General features: G+C 40.9%; 1 protein-coding gene across 4 annotated transcripts in view; it reads right to left on the bottom strand.

Annotated features, from left to right (window-relative positions):
• Window positions 1–27205, bottom strand: part of CAPZB (capping actin protein of muscle Z-line subunit beta) — a 111459-nt gene that overhangs the window by 24056 nt on the left and 60198 nt on the right. For 2 of the 4 annotated variants that reach the window (XM_005292969.5, XM_005292968.4), the window contains exon 4: window positions 16747–16860. The exons of the other annotated variants lie outside the window; for them this stretch is intronic. In XM_005292969.5, the coding sequence (XP_005293026.1) occupies window positions 16747–16860 (114 nt within the window). The remainder of the gene's footprint in view (window positions 1–16746; window positions 16861–27205) is intronic. 4 annotated transcript variants of the gene reach the window in all.

Raw genomic sequence — 27205 nt, 5'->3', positions numbered from 1 at the left:
ACTTTGCCATAGCCAGTTTAGGTATCTTGAGATCCAAACGATAATGCAAACAATTGAATGCAGTTCTGTTCAAGGGATGAATGTTAGCTGTATGCTTCACCAATATTTGATTATTCCAAAAAGTCACTGGTTTTTCTGAGAAGAAAGTGTATATCACTGATCAGAAGCACTAGATTTCAGCCAGACTCACATGGAGACTAAATTTTAGGGTTCAGGTTTTATTCCTCCCTAATCAGTTTTTATAAACCATACTGATGTGGGACATGTCTGATAAATACATAAACCCAGGACATCATGTTTAGGGAACTTTTCTTTAAACTTACTTTCTCCAGGAAAAATAAAGATGATGCTACAGGTTAATTGGCTACTATACAACAGAAAATTGGACAGAGATTGGCAGGAATTGAAATCTACATTTGTAAGCATGGATTTGCTGCACAAGGACGGGATTATATCCAAGAAAGCTTTGTCAGACACAGAAAAAACAGACACTTACTAAAAACTAAGCAGAAAGGTGGGCAACTGACTTGGAAAATTCTACCTTCTTCTTTGAGGTGACAGTCTACATGAATCCCTACTCTTGATCTATGCCCCTCTGAGCTTTCTAGATTGTTGTACGTGTAACTGCAGTGTTGGGCAGATTATTGTACATCTTCCTCAGAAGCATCTGTTTGCTAGCCACGGTCAGAAAGAGATGAACCACAGGTCTGATTTAATATGGCAATTCCTATCTTCCCGTGCAACTTCTGGTGCTTTGCAAGGCTTCCCAAATGTGAATACATTTTTCTAAAGCGAATAAGAATAGCTGGGAACTCAAGTCTTCTTCAGTTTAAGGACTGCATATCTCAGATTATTCTTTGGCATGGAGGAGGGGGCAAGATTTTGCAGTAAGAGAATACTAAAAAAAATAATTTTTTTTTTGTTATGCTAACCACCCACCACCCTTTATCAGAAGGCTGCACTGCTGATTGACACACTCCTATATTATGGAGGCTTCAAGGGGTAACCGACCTTCAATAAAGACTGCTGTTTCAGAGACTTAAAGTTATGTTTCAGGAAATATTTACTGTGCACAAGAGGTTGATCCCTGGAGTTACTGAAAAGGCATTACATCCAATATATCAATAACTCTCACCATCTAAAGTTCAGAGTAGCATGCCATTTTTCATTGGAACCCCTTTATAGTTTGAATGTCATGGTCAGGTACGCAGATTTTATGTCCATTACTCTTCAACCACAGAACTCCTGGAAAAAAGTTTTTTTTACACAAAAAATGTCACACTAAAATAAATTTTTTTTTAAATGACCTACTTTATGAATGTGAGAATAAAAAAATATTTAAGTTAAGAGAGATCCAAAGCTTTATGAAGTGTTTGAAGTTTAGGTGGGTGGACACATAGGATGGAAACTTGTTTAAGGAACTCTAGAGAGTAAAAGCTTGGCCAGAACAAAGCTATAACTTCAAAAGAGTTGGGTTGGGGGGGGGGGGCGAAGTTTCCCTTCTCCCCAATAGCACCCCCTAAAAAAAGGGGGACAGATTGATCACTTTATTTTACCATTAAAGACCAGATTATTAATGATGTTGTTTGGTGCCATTGGAAAGCTCTTTCCACAACACTTGGTATGAATTTTGGACTATACACTGGGAAAGTGAGTTTCCATCACACTGCAATGAAAACAAGCTATGGCTCTCAATTTCACTAGAACCAAGTCACATCCATAAAAACACTTGGGCATTTTCCAGTGGGTAAGCTAGTGCCAAAGACAGCGGGTGGGTTTTTGTATCTGGCTCATGACTCTTGCAGCACAACATTAAGCCACAAAACCCAATGCCAACTACCAATACCATTTGTTTAGGAAAATCATTTTAAAATGTTAAGTGGTGCTTTAGACTGGATTTAGTAAAGTGACACTGTTCACTTTGATTTTTTCTAGATAATTATATAGATGCTTCTTGCAATTGCAGAGTGTAACAGGAACAGCTGGTCAGCACCTAGAAGTGAGTCTAAGTCTCTTGATATTGATAGAAGAAAAAGTCCTATTGTCTCCCAAAAATGCTTTTGAGCATTCGTCTACAAACATTAAAATCACCACCAAAAAGGGCTGCTGTTTTCTGGCAGTTCTAATGGGTGACTGAATACCACAGGGAGGTCAATGGAGGAGCCTATTTGAAGCAGAAGTTTAACTGACTGGTAGGAGACACGACAGAACAATTTTCATCACGTACCTCCCCCACCCAAAACCAAATGTTGACTTGCATTTTTGCTTTTTAAGTATAAAAAAAATGGCCAGTTTCAGCAAGGAAAGAGGTGTTGTCAAGCCATTTATTCAAATTGACTACACATTACTAGCTCATGGATGGAAAAAGATTTTAAGGCTACAGAAAGAGTTCAGTTTTGTCATCAGGTAATTTCACCATTGACCTTCTCCCCATCCCAGATTTACAGCAGCAAGAAAATGCAGAATACTGTTCAACAATAAAACAACAGGCATGAGAATGTACAGGACAGTTTGATATAGGGGAAAACGAGCAGGAAATAATGGTTTTTACTGGCTCAATTAGAGATAATTCAAAGTTCCTTTATTCCTTTCCCTTCATCTCACACACAATCAGGAATGTGGCCATATGAAATTCTTTAAGGATGTTCCCTGAATACTAGAAAGGGTAAGATGTTTGTGTCCTCAGTCCCGTTTAATGAACACGTCCCAAATTATGCCTGTGGATTCTGTACAGGTATTTAACAGAATTTTTTTCCAGCACACACAGGTGCAACAGTCCTATGAGCAAGCATACCAATAAAATTAGGTATGTGTAACTTCAATGCCAGTTACACTTAACTGCACATCTGGACTGCGGCTGGACGACAAACTGCAAGGAGAGCTATAAAGAGTAATAATGCTGCCTGCATGTTAGGAGAACAGCATTCAAAACAATCGAACAGCTAAAAGTCAGAAGCTGCCTAGAATCCTGGAGTTTGTGGCTTTCAATACATTACCATTGTCAAAAATGACATTCCCCATTTAGTTTCCCCAAACATTCAACTGTACTTAGTGCTTGAAATGTCATGACCAAAACCTCTTTGAGAAGTCACCAGCAAACTACCATTAGCCTCCAACACAAAAGACTGAGTCACCTCGTAACACCATGGTCTATCTCCTGTTACAGAACAGGCTCATTAAACCACAGGAGGCAGAGACTTGCAAGCAAGTCTCTCACCTATACCCATCAGTTTGACCAACAGCAGGCCATTCTGTAGAGAGCCCGCTGCATATTTAATGAAGTTGCAGACAAGTTTCACATTCTGCAAACTACAATTGCTCACACATGCTGTTCCAAAATAAACTAGAATTATGTCAGTCTCTTAAGAGGCAAACTGCAGAGGTACACAGTGAAGTCCCAGACTTGTTTAAATAAGTAGTTCAGCACCTAGACGTACATAATTACAGAAAGGGTCCTAGTGGAGGTAGTGCCGTAATCAGGACGGGGCGAGCAGGGCAGCTATCCGGGCACAAAGCCGGGAGGATGGAAAAAACTTTAAGAAGCACAAATATGCTTGTTCGCCTCAGGCGCTAAAATGCCTAATTATGGCTCTGGGTGGAGGCCCCAAAATCTAAATACTGGGAAGGGCCTTCTTCCCTTCCTTCAGGGAAATTAACACAAATACAATACGGGGTAAACAGCTTCAGACAGCAGTCTTGTGACAAACTACAGCAAGATACGCTGAGTTACAGATCTGCAAAACATTGACAGGAATTAGATCTTGAAGGCTCTCAAACTATTTACACCCTTACAAACTAGGCTGGAGAACTCTGAAGCACCACTGTCTACTCCACCTGGTGTCTGGGTGTGAATCTAGGAAGTGCAGGACAAGTCGCACTGCTGCTGTAAGGAAAGATGCAATAAACCTAGAAAAAAGCAACAGAGGGTCCTGTGGCACCTTTGAGACTAACAGAAGTACTGGGAGCATAAGCTTTCGTGGGTAAGAACCTCCCGAAAGCTTATGCTCCCAGTACTTCTGTTAGTCTCAAAGGTGCCACAGGACCCTCTGTTGCTTTTTACAGATTCAGACTAACACGGCTACCCCTCTGATAATAAACCTAGAGTTGAGCCTCATTAAATTCACCAGTCATTCACCTTTACTGATCTACACAGAACAATCTCTGTATTTGCACTTACCACTTGGGAACATGTTATTTTTATTTGAAGCATAAAACTGAATATTAAAATATATTTGGCAGAAAAGATGGGAGGCCTAAAATAAACTATTTCTTGTGCATGAGCATTAAATGTACTGAAATCACGCTTGGCACAGATATTGTATGGCATATTAATTCACACATCAAGTTTACTCTAGCCAGTCGGGTTACAAGAAGGACTATTATTCACTGATGAGTTAGCCTTCTGACTCGGGTTGCCAACTTTCTAATTGCTGAAAATCAACCCCCCCCCTCCGCCCCGGCCGCCTTCCCCAGGCCCTTCTCCCATCGCTCGCCGCCCCGCTGCTCCAGAGCTGCGGCCTGATACCAAGCGTGCCCGCCCAGGAGATGCAGATAGGAGCAGCCCTAGCTGAGCAGGGGCTGATGTGGGTTGATGGCCTGGCGCCACCTCTTCCCCACTCCCCCATGGTAACCGAACTTTTGGTGTCCGGTCGGGCACTGCTAGGGGTCTCCTTTTTGAGCAGACTTTCTGGTTGAAAACCGGGCACCTGGAAACCCTACTTCACCGTCTGATACCAACTTATTCATTAAAAACATAGCATACTTTTAAGACACTGTGGGAGAGCTTTCAGAGATGCAAAGGGCAGTGTAGTACTCCACCTAAACTGAAAGGATCCTCCACCACTTTCCAGGTTCACGCCAGAGTCAGCAGATGTGGATGGTGATGCTCCTGAGCTCCCCAGTCCGGATCGTAAAGGTCAGATAGTCCAAGGGCCAGTTTCAGATCTCGTTCCTTATGACTGTGTCCAGACCTGTAGCTCAGTGTACCTTGACTTTCCAATGGAGTTAGGAACCTAACTGACATCTGTGCCTTTGAAAAATCTCCCCTTGTACTTTTAAGAATAAACTGCTCTATTCTGAGCATACATGTATATTCTCTAACCGAGATTCAGATGTTCAGCAATAAGACAAACTACTATAGGGGCTAGAAAGTTTATCCTTAATCAGTCTAACTATCTTGTTCTGATGCATCTGTCTGGCCAAACATTGTCTTGAAGGGGGAGTCAAGAGCTTTGGAATTAGCAAACAACCAGCTGCACCTACAAATGTATGGCGATGAGCACGGTAAAGTGGCTCAACAACAGGGACCCAGCATTATTAAGGGGTAAGTCCCTAAACATCTAGGCTTGGCTTTTCAAAGGAGCCTAGGAGTCTGGAATTCTGATGGACACCAGGCACCCAGACTCCCGGAGGCTCTTTTTAAAATCCCAGCCACAGAGGGTAAAGCTGTAATGTTCAACAGGCAGCATGGTCTTATGCAAATTAAGTTTGTCTTGAGGAATCAAAATTTTTGTAACAATCATAAAATTAGAAAAGGGACAAAGTAAGTGCCATTTTAGGTGGATTTCAGTAAAGCATTTGATTTTGTGCTACAAATTCTTACTTCAAAAATCATTTCAGATTGGTTTGGACAGTAACATGTGGCTCAAGAATTCGCAAAGAGCATATACAGTACAGATAACCATGATTTAAGAAAGTATCTAATGGCATATGCACAGACAGGTATTAGGCACGTCTTAGGTAGCGTTAGTGTCTAATTAATAATCAGCACATTAATATGTACACAGATTCTGCTGAACAGAGAGGAGTTCTGAACACCAACCAGAAATAAGCCTATTGTTAGAGAAACTGATAGAATTCAGAGAAATAACCCAAGAGTGATGAGAGGCTGGAAGCATTCATTTGCTAAGAAAAAAAATCAAAAGTAAATGCACACATCTTGATTAAAAGGGTGACTGGCAGGGCATGAGGGGAAGAGGATATAAAATAATCCATAAATAACTGAAGACAAATACCAGAGAAAGGATTTCAGTATGATAATGAGCATAGCCAGAAAGAACTGGAGAAAGTTAAATAGAAAATTTAGTGTGAATATTACAAAAGACTTCCTGATCGTGAAGTAGAAGACTATGAAATGGTTTCCTAAGGAAGCAGCAGAACTCCTTTCATTGCTTGGGACACTGAAACGAACGCTAGGAACGTGTGCTGTGAAGACAATGCTGCATCAGCAGGGATGACCTAATAGGACTCTTCCAATTCTTGTGTTCAGATTTTAAGACACTAAGGATAGGGCAGCAAGGGAACCCAAGGCAGAGAACAACTCTGATGAGCATCAGAATGCTCAAAGGTACTTTAGAAGGAATTCTGCATATAGATGCACCAAAAATGAAGCACTGCAGAAGAGAGAATCAGGTCAAGAGCAACTGAATGATGTTTCCCAATATGCTCATCTTGCTTTCCTCTCTCACCCCTTTTAAAAACTCATCCCAGCCTGCATAATTACATAGAATAATGCAAAGCTGTCTCTGATTAGGCTTTGAGCTGGCTAAAGTTAAGGAAGGGACCCTGATTCAGCCCTAACTGCATTTTCTTACATCTGAAGAGTTTGCTGGCATAACCGTCCTGTTTTTAATTCTGTAAACATCTGAACATTAAAGTGACTAGCATTTTGGTGATTTAAGCCCGTCTTATGAGATGTCATCTTGGACTTATCAGTCGAACCCAGAGGCAAGACTCATGGGTGACATAATCCTGATGTCACACCCTATTGTGCAAAGCCCCAGCCAGCAATGGGATAGAAAATCTCAGGTTTCCTTAGTGCTGGGATGCATAACAAACACATCTGGATTCAATCTGCAGAGCCCTCACTGTGAAAGCCACAGTAACTATCATGCCTGAAGAGAAAGCCATCACAAAGGGCTAGTAACCATTAATGAGGAACAGTGAGCTAATGGTAATAAAGTTACTTCAAAGCTTTCCATGGTTTTTAGTTTGGGCAAACTAGGTTTACATCTAAACACAGACAGAACTCTTACATAAAGAGCTCACAGCTGCCTAATCACTTCAAGAGCTGAAAATTACACTGCAGGCTGGAGAAATCTGAGCTTCAGTGATTGTACCCCCCACCTCCAATGCACGGTACTGGTGGCTGATGTAAAAACTAAACACTAATTATGCCTCCAACACATGTATACTCTGTTTCCTTAGTGGAATCAGGATTGTTACTTATACAGGAAACTCAGCTGGTTAAGCACACATGTAAAAATGTTGCAAGTGGTGGCATATTAGTATTTCTTTCTGGTAGCACCCAGAATGCACTAAGTATTTTCATTCAACAAGTCTCCCCATAGGCTTTACAACAGAGCAGTGCCTTTAGGAAGAAGGCACAGCCATGTATGTGTGAAAAGCTGACCAAGTAGATTCACAGGGGCTTCCAACGTTCCCTCTAATTTTTTACATTCATGTGCAGAATGAATTTTGTTATGTGCGCCAATATGGAGGTGATGTGTGGCCAAGGGGTTTGGAATGTGGGCTCAGGGCTGGGGGTGGAGCCGGGGATGAAGGATTTGGGGTGCAGGAGGGGGCTCAGGGCTGGGGCAGAAGGTTAAGGTGCAGGAGGGGGCTCAGGGCTGGGGTAGAAGCTTGAGGTGTGGGAGGGGAGGGGGGTTGAGGGCTCTGGCTGATGGCTCTGGGGTGGGGCCAGGGATGAGGGATTTGGGGTGCAGGCTTTCCCAAGGCTGTGGCAGGGAGAAAGGACTCCCCGCAGCCCTCTCTCACCGCAGCAGCCCAGGGCCGGGGGAGAGGCACCTCTCCCCGCCTGCGCGGCCCTTCATAGCCTGCCGCGTAGCTTAGAGGGAATTTAGGCTGGCACCATCAGTAGAACAAAGTGGGTATAGAGAAGCGGGATAAGATAAATGTGTATGAGAAGCAGTTTTGAGGATGTTTACAAGAAACTTGAACATGATGTGACACTAATGGAGAAGCCAGCGTAGAGATTTAGAGAAAGGAGCTGATGCACAAGGAGAACAAACAACAAGGAGAACTATTATTTCACTTCAGCAAATGAAGTCTGTACAATACAAAGTGATTAAAAACTATAGGCAAAAAGACATTGACACGGTTGACTCTAAAAAGAACAGGATAAGATATCAGCTTACCTAGGTCAATGGGATTGTATTGTTGTTTCTGACCAACAATCACCTCAATCCATCTACTAGAAGTCTTATATCTATGTATAGTCATATGCATAGGGGAACTTGGTTGTAACACTTCTTCCTCAAGCTGGAAGGACAAGAGTGGTGGACACTTCACTTAGGCCACGTCTACTATACTGAAAGCCTCTGTAAATCCATGAACTAAGAGCTCTATGGCAGGAGTACCATCAGCAGCGCTGTTAATACAAACTGAATGCTTGAATAACTTACTCCATTTTGGACACTAACCAAGTCTTCAATTCAACAGGATACTGGGCGCAATGAAGCGTTACTCAGCCAATGCATTTTCAGAAATGAGATGATTAAGACTATGAGAACACTTTGTGATCTTTCAAGTTGTCACAGACAAGGACTTAATAAATCCTATTTAACCCAAGAAAGACCAAAGAGGTCCCCTAAAATGGAATGTCAACATTTAAACTTCTCCAATGTTTAGAGTGACTAGATAGCAACTGTGAAAAAACAGGACAGGGGTGCGGGGTAATAGGTGCCTATATAAGAAAAAAAGTCCCAAAAAACAGGACTGTTCCTTTAAAAACAGGACATCTGGTACCCTACCCTTGTTACTGAACTAGCCAAAGGCTGCCAGGACTCATCTACCTGAAATCGTTTTCTAAAAAAATCCAGACAAGAGGCATCTTTCCACAGGGAAGTCTATTTCAATTCACTTCAGAAGTCTCTTCTTCTTAACAAGGGATGATTAGATTACTTAAAGCACTGATTATCTCCAACCCTAAACAAAAGAACATGGAATGTAAAATAGTTACATTTATCCAGACTCACTGGTCCTCATTATGCTTTGATTTCAATCAATTGCACATATGCCCATTAAGTTAAGGGCAATAAATTACAACCACGTGTTTGAAGGAATATTCTTCTCAGTGTGGGAAGTGGAGAGGCAAGGATTTAACCGAACTGGATAAAATGTTAGATTGCATATGGGAGTAATAAACTAATGAACAAAAGGATATTAGGACATTAGCTTTAGGCAGTATAAGTGTTAAATCTGGCAGCAAGAGATCAAAATTAAAGTTACCATTTCGGCAAAAGGTCTGCATTTCTGTGAAATACAACTAATAACCTTAAAACCATATATATGATATGTATCTGCTAGGGACTGAATTAATACCAAGTTTACTTCTTCTGACTCAAGTTGAATTCACTTCTGCTCTCCACAAGTGTTAACCCAACCCTGCCTGCCCAGCAAAATGTTCTCCTGCAGCCCCACCCCGACACACACACACACACACACACTTAGTTTCTCCCAGATTTATAGATTTGTGAAATTAAGGTGCACCAACAACTATCTGAAGATTCCTGTGAGAATTTAAATTAAAATCAAATGGAAGGAACGGGGTAAGGTCATAATTGGTAAGGAGAGAGGAGTTTAGCATGGCTGAATGAAGTAATGATATGCAGTTATGAAGGATTAAATAGGAATAAGAAGGCTTACTGTCAGAAAAACTGGGAGACTGTTTCACAACAAGAGATATGGGGCAGTCCGTGGAATTATTTAAAACTAGATTGGACAGGGCACTAGGTATACATGGTAATGAACAATTCTGCAGTGGCTACATAGACTGAACATACTAGCAGCCTAGTAGTATCTTAATGCTCAAGATTCTACTTTTCTAAGCAATTCTATATGATTTTGTAATACAAGCTTCACCCAACATGTTTTCAGATTAAAGTGCTGACATCAAATGAATTGCCAATAAGTAGTCTAGGGAAGACCAACATTTAAGACTCTGACACTAGTGAACAAATATGAATAGATTATCTAACAGATTATTTATATAAAGCCCTAATACTGTTTTCCTGAATCACCCCCTCTTAGCCATTTCCAAACAGGATCACCACTTGCTAAATAGGTTCTGATGGTTCATTCATGTACGTGACTTGTTCCCCACCTGCAGATAAGGTGTTAGAACAGTATTCTAGAGGATCTAAGGTGTAGGCTGAGCAGTGCTGGCGCAGAGAACCCCAGGAGCAGCCAATTCTTTGAACAAAGTCTGAGCTGAACTTCATGCAGTATTATTGTTACTTTAAATTAATAAAAACCAAACCCCAGGACAGGGGAGAGTCTGAACTCTACTCTGACTGCCTGTATTTGAAAAAACAGTTTGGGAATAGAACCTGCTCACAAAAAACACTCAATTCTTCAAGAGATGGATATATTTCTCTTCCACCCCAAGAAATCACATTGGAATAATCAGTCCAAAATCTTTTAAAACCAGAAAATGAAGCATTTGCCATATGGAATGAACTCTGAGAACCAAGGGCTTAGCATTACTTTGGGCCTGGTCGAGAAGAGCTTTGCTTTTATCCAACCTATTATTCTTGCCTGCAATCTCCCAGACTGACTGGTCTGTAGTCAAGCCTATTACATTGTCTGACAGCAGTAATTCCGGACAACTGCTTACTAATGAGACAACGTCAAAGTCAGATTATTTAAAGATGACAGATCTAATTTAGAATTCAAATTCAGAAAGCCCTAAGAGAAGACAATATGGTTCCCAATTTTAAAATAATCATTTCACATCAGAGAGATAGCTCTACAAGATTCTTCTAACCCAGGGATCGGCAACGTTTGACACGTGGCTCGCCAGGGTAAGCACCCTGGCTGGCCGGGCCGGTTTGTTTACCTGCTGCGTCTGCAGCTTCAGCCAATCGTGGCTCTCACTAGCCGCGGTTTGCCGCTCCAGGCCAATGAGGGCTGCGGGAAGTGGCGGCCAGCACATCCCTCGGCCCGCGCCACTTCCCGCAGACACCATTGGCCTAGAGCGGTGAACCGCAGCCAGTGGGAGCCACGATCAGCCGAACCTGTGGACGTGGCAGGTAAACAAACCGGCCCGGTCCACCAGGGTGCTTGCCTTGGAGGGCCGCGTGCCAAAGGCTGCCGATCCCTGTTCTAACCTCTGCTTCCTGATATGCTAGCAGCATCTCTGGTGGGATTTGCAATATAAATTGTTTTGCTGTTTTAAGTTATCTACACAATTGATCTCTGTTGCCATGATGAAGTGCATTGCAGCATCTTACTGTCATTGGGGGCTCTGACCAATGACCAAACAACTTCTGTTACCTTGAGAACAGTGAGCAAGAGGTACCGACAACTAATCACCAAAGGAAAGTGCTGGAGTTAAGATAAAGCAACAAAGCCCCAAAGTGCTTGCGCAAACCCCAAGATGAACCCTCCCTATGGAAGACATTTAACTGCCTGGGGAATATATACTAGAGCCTGGAGTTCTCATTAAAATTCTTCTCTCTATTTTTTTTTTTTTAAAACAGCAGAAATTATACTTGCTGTTTAAATTTTATATTAGCTGTTGGTAATATGTCTGTTACCCCTCTGGCATAAACATAACAGCACAACTGTTTCAGGCTTCACTTTCAAGTATTGTATATAAAATATCCTCTAAACTGGAGGAAGAGGGAGATGTTTACACTTAGCCTGTTGAATGACTGTTGCAATACACTCAGCATCTGCTCTAACAACCCCAGAGGCACTACTGTCATCAAGGAAGTTCTGGGGTTCCCTTCTCCTTCATCTGCAATGCAGAAGACAGGCATAACAATGCAAGCAGCGGCAAGGTGCCTTCAGAGGTGTGGCTTTAAGTTTGCCACACAAAGCGTGGCTAAAAGTTGTATCACTTCAACGAAGAACCTATCTGTTCAATGTGACTGACATTCTGAAGTGGTGAAAATGAGTTTCTAGAGTATCATTCAGAAGCATATTTGTATATTTCCTGCGAAGTGAAAAGGGTTACTAAGACGTGGTTCCTTTAGAGCATGAATTCCGCCCCCCTCCCCCCAAGAGAGGCTGTGTCACTTCAATATAAGCCCGCACTAAGATAGTCAGCAGCCTACTCAGTTTTCTAGGTTCACACGCAATAATTCCAAACCTGGTTTGAGACATTTTACAGCGCTGGGAGGTGTCTGGCTTTTACTGGGAATTTATAACCACACTGGTTCAGTGTTTTGGAATTGCTGCACCATTCAGGCCTTGATCAGTGCCACAAAAAAGCACTGCCAAACCAGAGGGACCAGTGACACCTTTAGTCAGGCACTTCAAGAATCAGAGCTACTTCTGGTTTTCTCATGGACGTGCAGCATTTTTTCCCCCAGCTATAGCAGGCCATCAGAACTGCATCATTGCAACTATCATATTGCTTTCCTCTTTCAGCTCTCCCCACACTTAAATTCCCACGATTTCAGCAGCTGTTACAGTGGTAACTGCTAGAGTCAGAAGCAATATTTATTCTATCTGAAAGCTTGAAATCCCCAGTTTTCCAGTAGTATGTATTGTTCACATCAGCTGCTAAAGTCATATGCAACTGAAGAAAGACAAGAGGCTGTTTTTTAAAAAGCTCCAGTCAATCTTCCACGATCCAGGATCCGTGAACACCGATCAGAATTATTAATTTTTAGTTATGCATTTTTTAAAAGTCAGAGCAATCATGGATTGCCAACATTCAAACCCAGCTGTGTGTTTAAGGAAAATTCAGACTCAAGGACTACTGTAAGAAACTACCTATGCTGTTCACATCTCGCCATGCCTGCTTCAGCTAAAAAAATAAAATTAAAAAATTAAAATTAAAAAAAAATTCCAATTTCAGGCATAATGAACATTTACAATCGTCATGTTTCCCGGTCCCTGTTTGAAAATTCTCCCTAAGCATAAAGGAATTTTAGGATAATTCAGGAAAATAGAAGCCATACTTTTCTTCCTTCAGTGCACTTCTGAGATGATCATGAAGTTCCAAAAAGAGTCCTGCCCTCATAGCCACTCTTATTTAGTCTGACTGCTCTGCATGTCAATGTGTAGTGTCTCAGTCATTTCTGACTGATGACATAAGAAAGAAGTCTGCGTAAGGAATGCCTCACACATCCCCTTTAATAACGTAGCCTCTCTAAAAGTTGGCCTGCCAAACTGAAAGATAAAAGGAAATTGCATTCAGAGTTAATCAGTTTTTTTACTTCTGTATTATGTACTACACTCCAAACCTGTTGCAGCATGGTTCACCTAAATATTAAAGAAATCTGTGTTGCTTCCTGCAGATTAAACTTGTTTTGAAAGGTAGTAAATCCATCTGATGAGACGGGTACAATTAGGACCACCTTAGTTCCACAGACCAATTCATTTTCATCTCTTTAGGACCTGGTCAGTGATTAGAGACTTCTCTTTGCTGGAAAAAGATGGGGATTCTATTCTCAGTGGATTGCTAGAGTCCTTAAATATTGCCGTAAGTAATTAACAGCATCTGTTTTCAACAATATGAAAGCAAGTTGTGACTGTTAACATCAAGTTAAATGTAGTAATAAAACTAGACATGCAGTTACAATTTTAATCTTGGCTACTGGGATGCATGGCTGAAGTACCTTCACCAACTCAAGCAGTAAAATTCTTGAATTTTTTTTTTATTAAATATACAAGAAGAGAAATGTGGTTAGCTATTCCCAATTTCATGAGCACACTGAATACTCCCTCAGTTTCCCCATATGAATGATGGGCATAACACACTGACGTATACTTAAATCCAGTACTAGCTAGTCAAAATGTAACAGCTGTGTTATATTATTTTCAGAGTGTGAATATGATTGGGTATCACTGCATTTAATCAGCAGCACTGCAATATGCAATGGAACTCGCTAACTAAAATGATTAGGTGAATCAATGGGGATAATCGCAAGCATCCAATAACGAGAGCTATTTAGACTTGATAATCTATGTTTACAATAACTAAAAACATTCTCCTCCCTTCAAACAAACTACAGGGGGCAGAGATACATTTTCTGTGCAATGTCATTCCAACAGAAAATTAATTCGAAGACTTTGGTATCACAAATTACTCCAGTTATGCTCTCGGAGTCCTCTCGATGAATAGAGAGCTCGATAGGTCCCACTTGCCTAAACAGCACTGTACGCACATTGGTACCAGATACAGCATAAGAAGTGCAGACTCTTATGATCTTGCATTTTAACGGAGTACAGGCTTGGCCTACATAGTGTATTACAGGAAGTACAGGTAGCAATGTCTACAGTTAAGGCTTCCCAGTACTTCCCATTATAAGACCCTATTTTCACTTGCTAATGATGTACCAAACTAACCTTTCTGGCTGAAGTTTCACATGTAAAGTGGTTTGTCTCCGGCAGATATTGTTTATTTTAAGTTTCGGGGGGCGGGGGGGGAATGGTTTAGCCATTTCCAAGAACAAAATTAGGGAAAAATACATGGCTTTATCCACATTTAAAAAATGTTTGCAACCATTTTGTTTGAGAAACTAACACTACAATGCTTTAGAGGAGGGGCTTGAAATTTGGAAGGGCTTTGCCAGTATGTCAGGGATGTGCCCTTTGTTATTCCTAAGGAAAAAGACCCCAACTTGCACAGATAAGAAGCCTCAGAAAATGTTCAGTTTGCACATGCTCAGCAGAGACTTGTTAAGGGGTTTGGGCAGCTAAATTCTCTGAAGATATCCTCCAAGATTGCTGTAGGGGCTGAGAGCAGGATTTTCACTGCAACTGTTGCTCTCAACTCCTGAGGGCCGCTTTGGTGGCTGGGTAATAGAAATGAGAGCAATGAGTGTGCTCTCAATGCTTCCCCTGCTGCCACCCAGGCAGACTGGAATGCAGAGAGGACAAGAATTTGACCAAGGTGGGGCAGCAATAGAGGGAGTAGACTAGGACCAGGAGTTTAGGAGACAGGGATGTAGACTAGGACTGGCTGGGCAAAAAGTAAGGGGAAACCAGACTGAGAGCCAATGTGGGGAAGGGGCAACGGAGATCAGATAAGGACACAGGGAGAAGAAAATAGTTTGTGATCACGTAATTAAAGATTGTATCATAACGCACAAGAGGACTGAATTTAAGTTGCCAGAATTAAGGTTGACCATGCATTTCCTAACTTTTGAGCGCTTAACTTTGCAACTTTAACATTCTTTTGATATAGGGGTGTGGGTGTGGGTGTGTGTGTGTATTATAAAAGTATTACAAAACATGAAGTCAAAACACACATTTAAGAATCTCCGTGGTATTCTACAGAAGGTTACCCTTTTAAAAAAGCACCAAGATGTAATATCTTGCCAGATAAACATTTATAGCAGGTCAGATGAACAAAAGAAAGGAAGTGGTCAAGAACTAAAAATCTTTACTTTTTGCCTGCATTTGTTAGTGCCTGAGTAGTCCAAGTATTAACCATGGTAAGTAACTACATCTAAGGCTGTGTTTTTAATCACTAGCTTCTAGTAACACATGCATAAGCCATTGAGATTTCCTCACATGCTTTTTATAGTAGTTAGAAATCTTCAATAATACAGCATTTATATTTCAGTCTACTATATATGTGTGAACTGTGAAATTAATAGAATTACTATTTACATCCCAGCAGTGACTAAGAGACCAAGGACTATACAAACCCCTTGCTAAAACTGATAATAAATCAAGCCCTATGATGAAAGAGGAGTTAAAACCCAGTCCAGCCTCAGCTTTCAAAAAAGTTATTCAGTAAGGATTTAGAAATGTTGCCACTAAAAGCGGAGAGAGAGACTGTCAATTTACTAGTGCTAAACTGTCCCCCGACAATAGTTTTTCTACATATGATCTGTTAATTCCCACTTTCCAGGCACGTGGAATGGAAAGTAATGGAGAATTAGCCAGTCTAGCCTGCTGGAGTCCAGAAAACAGGGCATTCTACTTGGTTTCAAAGTTTTTAATGGAATTCTGTCTCTACTGGTGTGAAAAAATAGCACCTGACTGTTTGGAAAGATACAAGTCTTACTGAAAAAAGCGACAAAGAGTCCTGTGGCACCTTATAGACTAACAGACGTATTGGAGCATAAGCTTTCGTGGGTATGGAGCATAAGCTTTTGTGGGTAATTCACCCATGAAAGCATATGCTCCAATACGTCTGTTAGTCTATAAGGTGCCACAGGACTCTTTGTCGCTTTTTACAGATCCAGACTAACACGGCTACCCCTCTGATACAAATCTTACTGAATGGTCCTTGCACTAACAGCGAAGTTAAAATAAACCACACAACTGAATATATTTCAGTACGCCTGCAAATATTGTTTACAAGAGGATGTACAAATCACTTCAAGTCTCTTTAAAATTTACTCTCTACTGTTGAGATTGTTTTCTTTCAGAGGACTCAGTTTTGGAGGGCTGGGAGAAAGAGGAAGAACAGATGGCTTAAGACTGAATTGGTCAAGACAAATAAGAACACAGGTCATTCCAGGGCAGGACTGCAGTTAGAAAAAGAAATGCAGGTGTGCCAGGAAAGAATTCTGCCCCTGTATCCCCTTCAGAGCTTGGCTTCAGTATCAGTTGACTTGTTTGATCACTCCTTACTCTACTAATGTTACAAATGGATAAAGTCTATCAACAGTCAATAAGCCTTTGTGTGCCCTTCTACTCCAATACACACTGCAAGCCACTCTCAAAGGCTGCTAGTGAATGTGTTTCCTAGACTCAAGATATGTGAATGACGGAAGCAAAGAAAGCAGAGGGTTCTACATGGTAGAATTGACCTACAAGTCTCTGTACTGGTCAAAGGCATTGTTGGCTTCCACCTCCAGCTTGCGCAGGCGAGCGGATGGCATGGCACCGTCTTCTAGAGGAGGATCGTATTTGTTACTCCATGGTGATCTGTGGGGAGGCAAGGGGGGAAAAAAAAAGAAACTTAGACAATCAAGGCAACTCTGAAAGGCTTTGAGAAGTGTAGGCTCAAACCACAGATGTTTGAACTTGCAACAAGAACTATTAATCTGTCAAAACTGGATCATAAACAGCCATTTCTGAACATTAATGGCAAGGGGACTCAGATTCCTAAAACTTGTTTATAGCTTCTAACTTTCCCTATGGATCACCTCTTATCTTTGTGTTACCAGTGTAGGTGCAGTCATGTTTGGTGCTTGGTTTCCCCTCCCCCCCAAGTATGAGTAATTTTCAGTAATGGCTCTTTGGAATTGGGGGGGGGGGAGGGGGAGAGAGTCCTTAATGGTGGAAGCCACTGAATCTTTAGCCATTAAAACTGCTTACTTGAAAGATTTTGTATCCAGTTAGACTGGGCAGTTTATTTGGGAGTTTTTGTACACCACGAGATTTGTCAGGATTTGAGCCAATACCGTATAGCCTACAAATAAGATTCAAGTTCTCTTCCACTAACTGGTTTTATAAAACACACTACTACTTTTGTGCAACCATCAGGAAAACATTTAAACAGTATGCAAGACTTAACAGGATTTGTAAAACTGCAGGTTTTTTAATGAATTTCTCCAGGTGGCAGAGATTGCGTGCTCTCAGTGAAATGCTTGGTATTAAAGGGTTGATGGAGCTTTGTGCCTGCCTCTGAGAATTTTAGAATTCCCATTTTATAAGCCCACATTCTCCTTTGCATTTCCCCTGTGAACAACCAACCTGCATATAATCATTGCTAGTTTAAAAAGGTATCCCTAGCCTTTGCATAGGTGCTTTTTAAAATGCTCCAGTCTGCTAATACACATCAGGTTTAATGTAGTCCATACGCCAGGGCCTTTTCCTTCGGTAACCGCCATTTGTTATTAATTTCTCTAAGAGGTGTCTAGCTTGACATCTATTTAACGCACAGCACAAAGAATAGTCTGTTTCCGTCTGGCCTTGCTTCCACCACATTTCATTCCCCTCCTACTCCTCTCTGCTGGATTTGGCTCAACAGGTGAGACACTAGGAAGAGTCAAGTCATTGCGTCACATCCAGCCACAGGAAGACTTTTCAGGCAGCAATTTCCCATTTTAAAAAAAGAAAACTCAATTGGTTTAGTGAATGTTACAAGACTATTACTTGTTTAACAGAGAATTCTGTCAAGTCAGAAAGATTCACACACAAAACAAGGGTTCCCCACCCCCAAAAGTGCAGGCTTTGCGGCATTCATAAGTGAAACAGTACAAATATACACATAAGACAGTACAAATATAGATCTAAAATCTCAACCAGACAGCATCAGAGAGCTGCAGACAGGACATCAGCCTCTATCACGCACCCTCTGAGGAATGAATAAAATAGAACCTGCACCCTGTGCAAACTGCAAATATCCCATACAGTCTGCAGCATTCATACAACATATGTGCTATTTATGTTCATAGTTGCAGCTTCTGTTCCTAAATGCTGCCCTCCCCCCCCCCCCATCTTTTTTTAAGCACATAAGTCCTGAAAACTAAGTTGTGTTTCTGCAATTCCAGATGACATTTTGCTACTCCTCCAGGTGAAAGGGAACCAGTGAGCAGGAAACCTGTGTTGACCAGAAGTGCCCTTGCAGCCCCCTCCTCTCCAATAATCAATTATGCATTACTTAACAGGGACACTGAACACCACCTTTTCCCATCAATAGTTATTTTGCCCTTCTTAACATACTGGATCAAATATTCCAGCTTCCAAGTCAATTGTTTACTGGGTAAAAAAAAAAAGAGGTCAGGTGATCACCTGTGAGGTGGACAAATGTTTTACTAGGACCAGCTGTGAGAATTAGGTCCTCAGAGCCCTAAGAACATGTGGAAAGCAGCTATTGCAGAAGTGAACATGGTAAAATGCTGGCTGACTTATAATCTGAAACCCAACATATTTATAGACTCAATCAAGGAAGGTTAGTGAAATGGGTCTCTGGTGGTGACTTTGTGGGGAGGTTGATCAATTTTTCTTAAGTTATTACTGGGTTATTTGATTTGATCTGGGATAACTGATGGGTCTTTATTTACAAAGAATTATCAAAGGCATCCAAAGAAATAGGTGGGCATTCTTAAGACACTTTGCTAACAACTCAAATATACTGGGTACAACTACTAAACAAGATAGCATTTCTGAGTTTGTCTGCTATATACCTCTGAAGAGAAGAATAGTTCTGACATCCAAAAGTTCCAACAGAAGTGAAACATTCCTTAAATCAGCAGAAAGTATCAAAGTGTAAAGGACAACTGTGCTCTGAACAAAATCTAATATGCAATTAACCTATCCAAGCTGGTTCTGATGGCTACTCCTTCAGTCTTTATAAGAAGTTTCCTTACCACACCAACTATTTACACAAAATGTACAGTTATTCCAAACAAAAACCCAACCATCTAATCTTCAGGCTACAAAACCTGGAACTATGTACTTAACATACCATCTCCTTCATTCACATATAGAATGTTCTTACTATGGTGTCTCCCAGCATTTTGACTTCCGTATTCCCAACATTTATTAAACATACTGATTAATCTAGCTTTAATGTAGCAACAATATACAATGGCACAGAAGTGATGCACCCATTCCAACTCTTGCTTCAGATGGCACATGACAGCATTTCCTTGGTCTTTTTCTTTATAATCTTAGAAGTGCTCAGTTTGGGATCCAAATTTTATGCATGAATCAATCTATTTTATCAAATGCCAACTGCAACCATATTGTCAGAGCCCTTTAAGCTGGCAAGAGGAAACACACAAGGCTGCCTATCCCCTATTATAAACACTGGCCTCTGAACTCATGGCCATCCCCATTTCCATCACCTAATCTATTGCAGGAGTCAAAATTGGAAACGTGAAGTTTTACTTTTGCTGGACAACTTGCTAACATACTCAACCTCTCCACCTTGAAGAGATCGAACTCCTTTCTTTTGGGAAGCTGGGTGGTCTTAAAATTAACTGAAAACTGCACCCTTACAAAAACAGACACTAATAAAATATTTTCAGTTATGAGGGGCACCTATAGACTTTTTATGTCTAGGGGTAATATCAGTAAATCTAAACAATATCTTTAAACACTCCACCACTACTCAACAAAATTCAGACTGACCTGATAAACAACCAGCGTCTCCAGCCTTCATTATGGGACAATATTCATTTAGTTAAAATGAACATATCAGCAAGACTGCTATTTACAAACCTTCCCCATTATAAAAATTCCTGGATCAAGTTATCAAACAGTTTTCATGGCGAAACAACCAACCTAGGATTAACCTTAGTAAGTTATAATTATCCAAGGAAGTAAGGGGTCTTGTCCACCCAAATCGAAGCTATGCAGCATAGAATAATAGAAATTTAGGGCTGGAAGGGACCTTGAGAAGCCATCAAGTCTAGCACTCTGTGCTGTGTCAGAACCAAGAAACCTAAACCATCCTTGGCAAGTGTTTGTCCAACCTGTTTTTTTAAAACCTCTATTGACGGGGATTCCACACCCTCCCTTGGAAGCCTATTCCGGAGTTTAACTACCATTAGAGTTAGAAAGTCTTTCCCCAATACTTAATCTAAGATCTGCCTTGCTGCAAATTAAGCTCACTGCTTCTTGCCCTATCTTCATCCGACATGGAGAACATCTGATCACCATCCTCTATAACAACCCTTATCAGATCCCCCTACTCAGTAGTCTTTTCTCAAGACTAAACATGCCTAGTTTTTTAAATCCTTATCAGTCAGGTTTTCTAAACCTTTTATCATTTTTGTTGCTCTCCCCTGGACTCTCTCCAATTTGTCTATATCTCTCAAAGTTTGGTGGCCAGAACTGGACACACTACTCCAGTTGAGGCCTCACCCATGTTGAGTAGAGTGGGACAATTACTTCCCAGGCCCTCCCTGTTGGTCAGAGTCAAGTCTAAAATGCTGTCTCCCTGGTTACTTACTCCAAAAAAGTTGTCCCTAATACATTTCAAGAACTTATTGGAAAATTTGTGTTTTGACATATTATTAACTACCCAGACAGCTGTTAGAAAAGTTAAGTCCCCCATTATTACCAGGTCTTGTGTTTTGGATATTTCTGTTATTTATTCTAGAAATGCCTCATCCACCTCCACTTCTGATTTGGTTGTGATGGTAGCGGTCTACTATAGACATCATCCCTATTTCTTACCCCATTTATCCTTACTTAGAGAGAGACTCAACTCGTCTGCCTCCCATCTCCTTCTGAACCTCAGAACAAATGTATATATTTTTGATGTAAAAACACAACACCTCCTCCCTTTACCCTGCCTGTCATTCCTGAACAAGCTAGACCCCATTATACCAATATTCCAGCCATGAGACTTATCCCACCAAGTCTCTGTGATGCCAATTAAGTCATAATATAGTTTATGTACTAATACTTCCAGTTCTTTCTGTTTATTCCCCATACACCCAGCACTTGTGCATAGATATCCATGATGTTGAGCAGATTCCCCCACTGACTTCTCTCTTGTTGCTCCTATGACCCGTTATTCATTTTCCATGTTCCCCTCCACCCTCCCAAACATCTAACCCTCTTTTAAGGTCACCTTTTTCATACTTACAGGTGGGCTTTTGTTACCTGCTCCCTTTTAACCAAATTATGTTGTGATATGGGAACAGTGTGACTTCAATTCTAACCTACAGCAAGTATTAGCATGGCAAATGATTGAACAAGATACAATTCCTCCAGTTAGATGGAGTTCTTTAACCTGCCTAAAACACGCGTTACCCAATTCCGCTAAAAATAATCTGAATTTAACTCTCCTCTTGCAGAGCCGAGGGTCAGAAAGCTCCTAAATCTAAAGAATTGTTTACTCCCATGCCTACTACAGGATTTGTTCAATGTCATCCATTAAAAGAAAATGTTTCAAAACCTTTGCCCATAAAGGGATTATAACTCTGAATGGATGTTTCAACTTCTTTATCCCCTTCAATCAATTGCAACAACACAATTTTATATAAACTCAATTAAAAATTTGACTAAGGCCCGTGCCAGCTCTTTCATCTCATCCAAGAAACAGAAGTAGTGCCAATACACAAGAAGTCCTAAAGCATTTTATTTCCAAATGTTACATAAGCCTATGGACAAGAGAGACAGACTATGTAAAAATAGGAACGAACAGGAAGAAAAGGCATCAGCACAGAAATATGAGAGGCTGACTTGCTATCATTCATAAGGTCTATATATAAATATGATCAGAACTAACTGTCCAAATTGTAAATCACCTAGCCTCACTGTGTCAGAATAACCCACTGTATTCCACATTTCTGGGTCACGATTGAAGACTGCCATTCCTACAAAACAAACTCCCCAACGCATTTCATCCCAGCTGTTGTTTGTTGGGTAACACCAAAGATATTTGTGGGTATCAAAATGATAACATTTTCAATGACAGCAAAAGTGTTTATCCTACATTTGTAGATCTCTGATGCAAAACAAGTTTTTTGGCACCTGGAATTTCTATGCAACATTGTTCACTTAGACTCTCAGCCTTAAGGACTAAACTGGATCAACACATTCCACAGAATGAGGACTGTCCTGCATTTACCTTTATACTTGATTATAAAATATAGCCCTAGAGCGGAAAAGCACCCTAATCTATTATAGATCGATTGTACCTTCTTTCTCGAGATGTTAGACTGTAACATGAAATCTTGTACACAATGGATTAGCTATTTCATGGCCATTTCCTTCCTGATTCCTAAATACACCTCTACCCCGCTATAACGCGACCCAATATAACAAAAATTTGGATATAACGCGGTTAAAACAGCGCTCTGGGGAGGCGGGGCTGCGTGCTCCGGCGGATCAAAGCAAGTTCAATAGAACGAGGTTTCACCTATAACGCGGTAAGATTTTTTGGCTCCCAAGGACAGCGTTATATTGGGATAGAGATGTATTCCGTTTATTCTTCATAGATATTAAGGTCCCACTCTTCAAAAGAGGCTTCACCTTTTCAGACGCCTATGCCACACACAGCCCAATGAGAATTTGTGTGTGACCAAAGCCCCTTGCAAAACAGTAACCATCACTAAGAAGCAGTGGAAGTTATTCATTTCACTCACCTTCCCAGAAGAAAAAAAATAAAAGGACTACACAAAGATAAGCTAAGATTTACACACGTCACAAATAAATACGAGCAAGGAAAAGCAGCATGCATCTCTGCTTCATTTAAATTTTAAAAGACAGAACACAATTAATGTTCTGCCTTTCAACATCCTCTTCATTTTGCCTCTGAAACAGGTAATCTCTGTGCAAGTGTTCCAGTTTTCCTTCAGGTGGGTATGATTTAATTGCAAGTATTAGATTTCTTTTGCAGACTGCAGGAATGGAATTTTAAGGGAAACCTATAACTTACATTTTTTCTGGCTAGTAGATCGTGGCATTTTCAACCCATTACAGCTGGAGCCAGCAGTAATTTTATCTAAAAAAATTCATAACCCTACCCAAAATGTTTTTGGTGGAAGAGCACTCAGAACACTTCTAAAAGCTTAAATGGAGGCTATTTGAAGAAAGACAGATGGACAAAAGCACTTAGATTTCAAAAATCAGGCTTCCAATTTCCTTAAGAGAGAATGCTTTTTGTTTCAGCTAACAGGTTTCAAACTGTGCTGTTGGCACCAGCCTCCCCATAAGGATTCCATTTAAGAAAACGATCAAACATACTTAGGATGGAAGTGTGTGGAGAAAGTCAGAGACCTTGAAGTTTTATATCAAAAAAGCTCTGCCTTCACGCTCTGGATTGCACTGCCAGTTGATATCCCCCCAGACACCTGTGTCATTGCAGGAGAACGCAAATCAGTGCCTACAAGACTATGTGAATGTGCAGCTGCTACCAGAGTTGACGCACAATAGTATAAGCAAAACAAAAAGACAATCACTAATCCTATCACCACCAAAAAGAGAAGAGACTCTAATTTCCCTCTTCATATTTTATTAAAATTTTATTCGCGTAGAATATTGATTAGTTAAAATTACTTTTTAAAGTCTCAAGTTTTTTCTAAAAATCCATTTATAAAATTTTAATTCCTTGTCTACTCCACTTTATTTATAAAGGGATCTTTTCAGCAAGGGAGAGAAGCTGAGTAATTATACAGAGAAAATAATGAAGCTCACCTTGCAGAAAGGACTGCCAAATGCACAAAGTAAACACACATAAAACAATAGGGAGAAAAATGCTTTTCTCTATTGCCTTTCAGTTACCAAAATCTCAGGTCTTTCAAGTAATTGGAGCAGGTACAATATTGTCACACAAGTTTCATTTTCAAGTGAACTGTGCCCCTTTAATTTTAGGGCTAGTGAAAGAGGCTTGGCTGCATCTTGAAGACTGAAGTTCTCTACCCATGGCACAGATGCAGCACAAGCAGCATTGCCAGCTTTCCATATGCCCTGCCAAAATGCATCAGCTCTGATGCGGAAGGACCTCTTGGAGGGAATAGGGAAATGCAGTCTCCATGATCTAATCCCCTTTTACTTTGAGGCTGCCAGAGAAGATGCCAATGTGGCATATGACAGATGTAGCAATTTCCTGCAACATCTTTGGGAGATTTTACTATACTAATTTTATACACCATTGTGGGCCAGAGATTGCATGTAATTCCTTGGGGAGGTTGACCACAGCTCCTCCAGATGCTAAGAACAGTGGGAGGTGATTAAGCAAATTCACTTAGGTTGTAACATCTCCACAGATGTACCACCACCGGCTCACATATATTAGTTCAAAGTGGATTCTCCAGAGACCAACAGACAAAAAGGACTTTCGGATAAACAGCTGAAGTTTAAACTGACTCAAGGCCTTTTTTCTGATCCAGCAAATGGACAGAACCTTCTATCCAAGGATGAGTGGGGGGCCACGAGCAATCCTTCCTGGGAACGGTTGGAAGGACTCTGGGCTACTGAGACCCCATAAGATTGACTGATGACCTCTCGTAAGTTTTTGGCATGTGTATAGGAACTTATTGTTTTTATAGGTTTTCTTTGTAATGCCTTTACCTTAAGAAGAAATGTGCTTGCTTATTGTTGTGTGGTAACTTATAATTACTGACAGTCACATTGTTTATAGCCTTCTAAGAGAAAGCAAAGTGCAGATAATGGCCTGTTTGGGAAGCCCGACTTACTGGGAATAAAACAGTCTGGAAAAGCCCTGGTCAGGAGGAAGACATACACAGGTCTCTGCCCAAGAGAGGAGACAGTTGAGGATCTGTGAGTCTAGAGTGGGTGTCCTTGGTGCACCACAAAGGGGGAATACAGGTGCAGTTGCCCTGAACTGATATGAACATCTCCTGGAAGCGAGGAGAGACTACAGGCTTGCTTCACTTAGGCCGAACAGGCAGAATGTAACCACTTCCAGTCAGCAATCTAGAAATGAAATGCTTCTCTAACCTCCTCTCATGGATTTTAGTTCTCCCCCTGCCCATACCCTAAGGAAGCTGTCTGAAGTCAGTATCTGTTGGGCAAAGGAAATGCAAACATACTCTGGGTACTGACCAACTTGGATACAGAAACCAGTTAACATCCTGGAGTTTTTCAAAAGTTTCTAGACCCTCTTTGTGGGCATGAGCAAATCATCTCTGTTGGAGCAATATCTCATAGAACTCCAATGAACACTTCACCTTAGAAGGGTCTTTCTTTCTTGGCTCCCTGTCATACAGAACATCTAAAGAATTCACTACAACTTAGGCAGCCTCTGCAATTCAGACAAGGCTACTTTCACAACTTTGCATCTCATTAGCAGTTTCCCAACCCCACTTCCACCCCTCAGCCCCCAGAATGAAAGGACCTCAATATTTTCTCCATGTCCATCATCTGTAGTAAGGACAATACTTTGCATGAATGTCACATCTTTCATGGCTCTTGAAGTGCTTTTGAAAGATCTAGTATTATAATCAGGGCTGTCCGTAGTGGGGCGCAGGGCCCGGAGTAGAACTGACTAATCCGTCACTTCCGGGACCGACCGCTCCAGCCAATCACACTGGCCCGCCGGGACGCCCTGATTTGCCGTACCCCAGATATGGCTCTGATTATAATTCTTTTTAATCCTTTTATAATCCCATAACCTTTTTATGAGTGAATAAACAGAAACAGAAATTAATTTATTCAAAGTAGGTCAATCTCAAATCTGGAAGAAAACCTGTGTTTCAAAGTCTCTTACCACTACTAGATATACTGTCCATTCTTGGGAAAGGTAACGCTCCCCCCACCAAAAAAAAAAAAAAAAAAAAAGAGCTGTTTTCTGAAAGTTCATCTTGGAATGGAATTCTTGGACCATTCTAAGCAAGTAAGTGGAAGCCACCACGCCATGTTACTTTTTAAGCAAGGCATGCCTGAACTACTGCAAAACATTTTCAGTTGTCACCACTAAAGAATGTGAGCTGTTACTTTAAAGTAACAATGGAAGCCAGAACCTTGGAATGGAACCTTTCTAATCACAACCCAGAATATATACATACTCAGTGACAGAGGTAAGAGGGCTTTGTTTTGCTAACCTGGGAAAGAAAGATTAATGATGGCCATTACATAGTAGTTTAGCACTCCCATGTAAGAGAGGAGTAAACAGTAGGCAATTTAACATTCACAAAAATGAAATCTTTGGGACTACGCCATTATTACAACCATTAGAAGGAAGTAGGTATTGGATAAAAGGAATCAATTTCAATTTAAGGCTCTGCAAATATTTCTACTGTGACCCTCCAGTCACCCGTTTGTAGTGCTGACATCATTTACTCTTGGTTGAAATTTAGAGTAGAGGATCTTCATCTGAAAGCATTAAACCAAAATTTAAAGAACAATTGTAAAAAGATCAAAAAACTGAAATGAATGAGGGGAGAACCTGGATCAGTATTGGTTCACAGAACTGGGTATAAGTCATAATCACAAACCCTCCTAAACAAGACAGCTTTCTGCACAATCATTCATAGAAATCCCTCTTCTGCATATTATGAATATCTAAGTAGTTAGTCCACAATGCACATTAGCCATGGGGAAGAGATATTTTTAGCAGTATGCCTCTACTAAAAACTTAGGGTGGGATTTTCCAAGTGAGCTATTAATGTTAGGTGCCCAAATCACATTTGTCCCCTTTGAAAATGCCAGTCAAAGTTTCCTTTCTAGTATGGAGGCTCACCTAGAGCTGTACAAATAGAAGATTTTGTTTTGAGTGCCATCATCAATTTCTCCCACTGTCCTCTACTCCAGAGATTTCCCACCCTGGAAACCACAATATATCACGTACAGACAGCATAAATAGTGTCCCTTTAGATGGCCAGTTCTGGTGTTAATCCTCTAA

The sequence above is a fragment of the Chrysemys picta genome, chromosome 21 (genome assembly GCF_011386835.1).
Source record: "Chrysemys picta bellii isolate R12L10 chromosome 21, ASM1138683v2, whole genome shotgun sequence".
NCBI classification, from domain to species: domain Eukaryota; kingdom Metazoa; phylum Chordata; order Testudines; family Emydidae; genus Chrysemys; species Chrysemys picta.
Note: the sequence above shows the minus strand (reverse complement) of the source record. Positions and strands in the feature narration are given on the sequence as shown.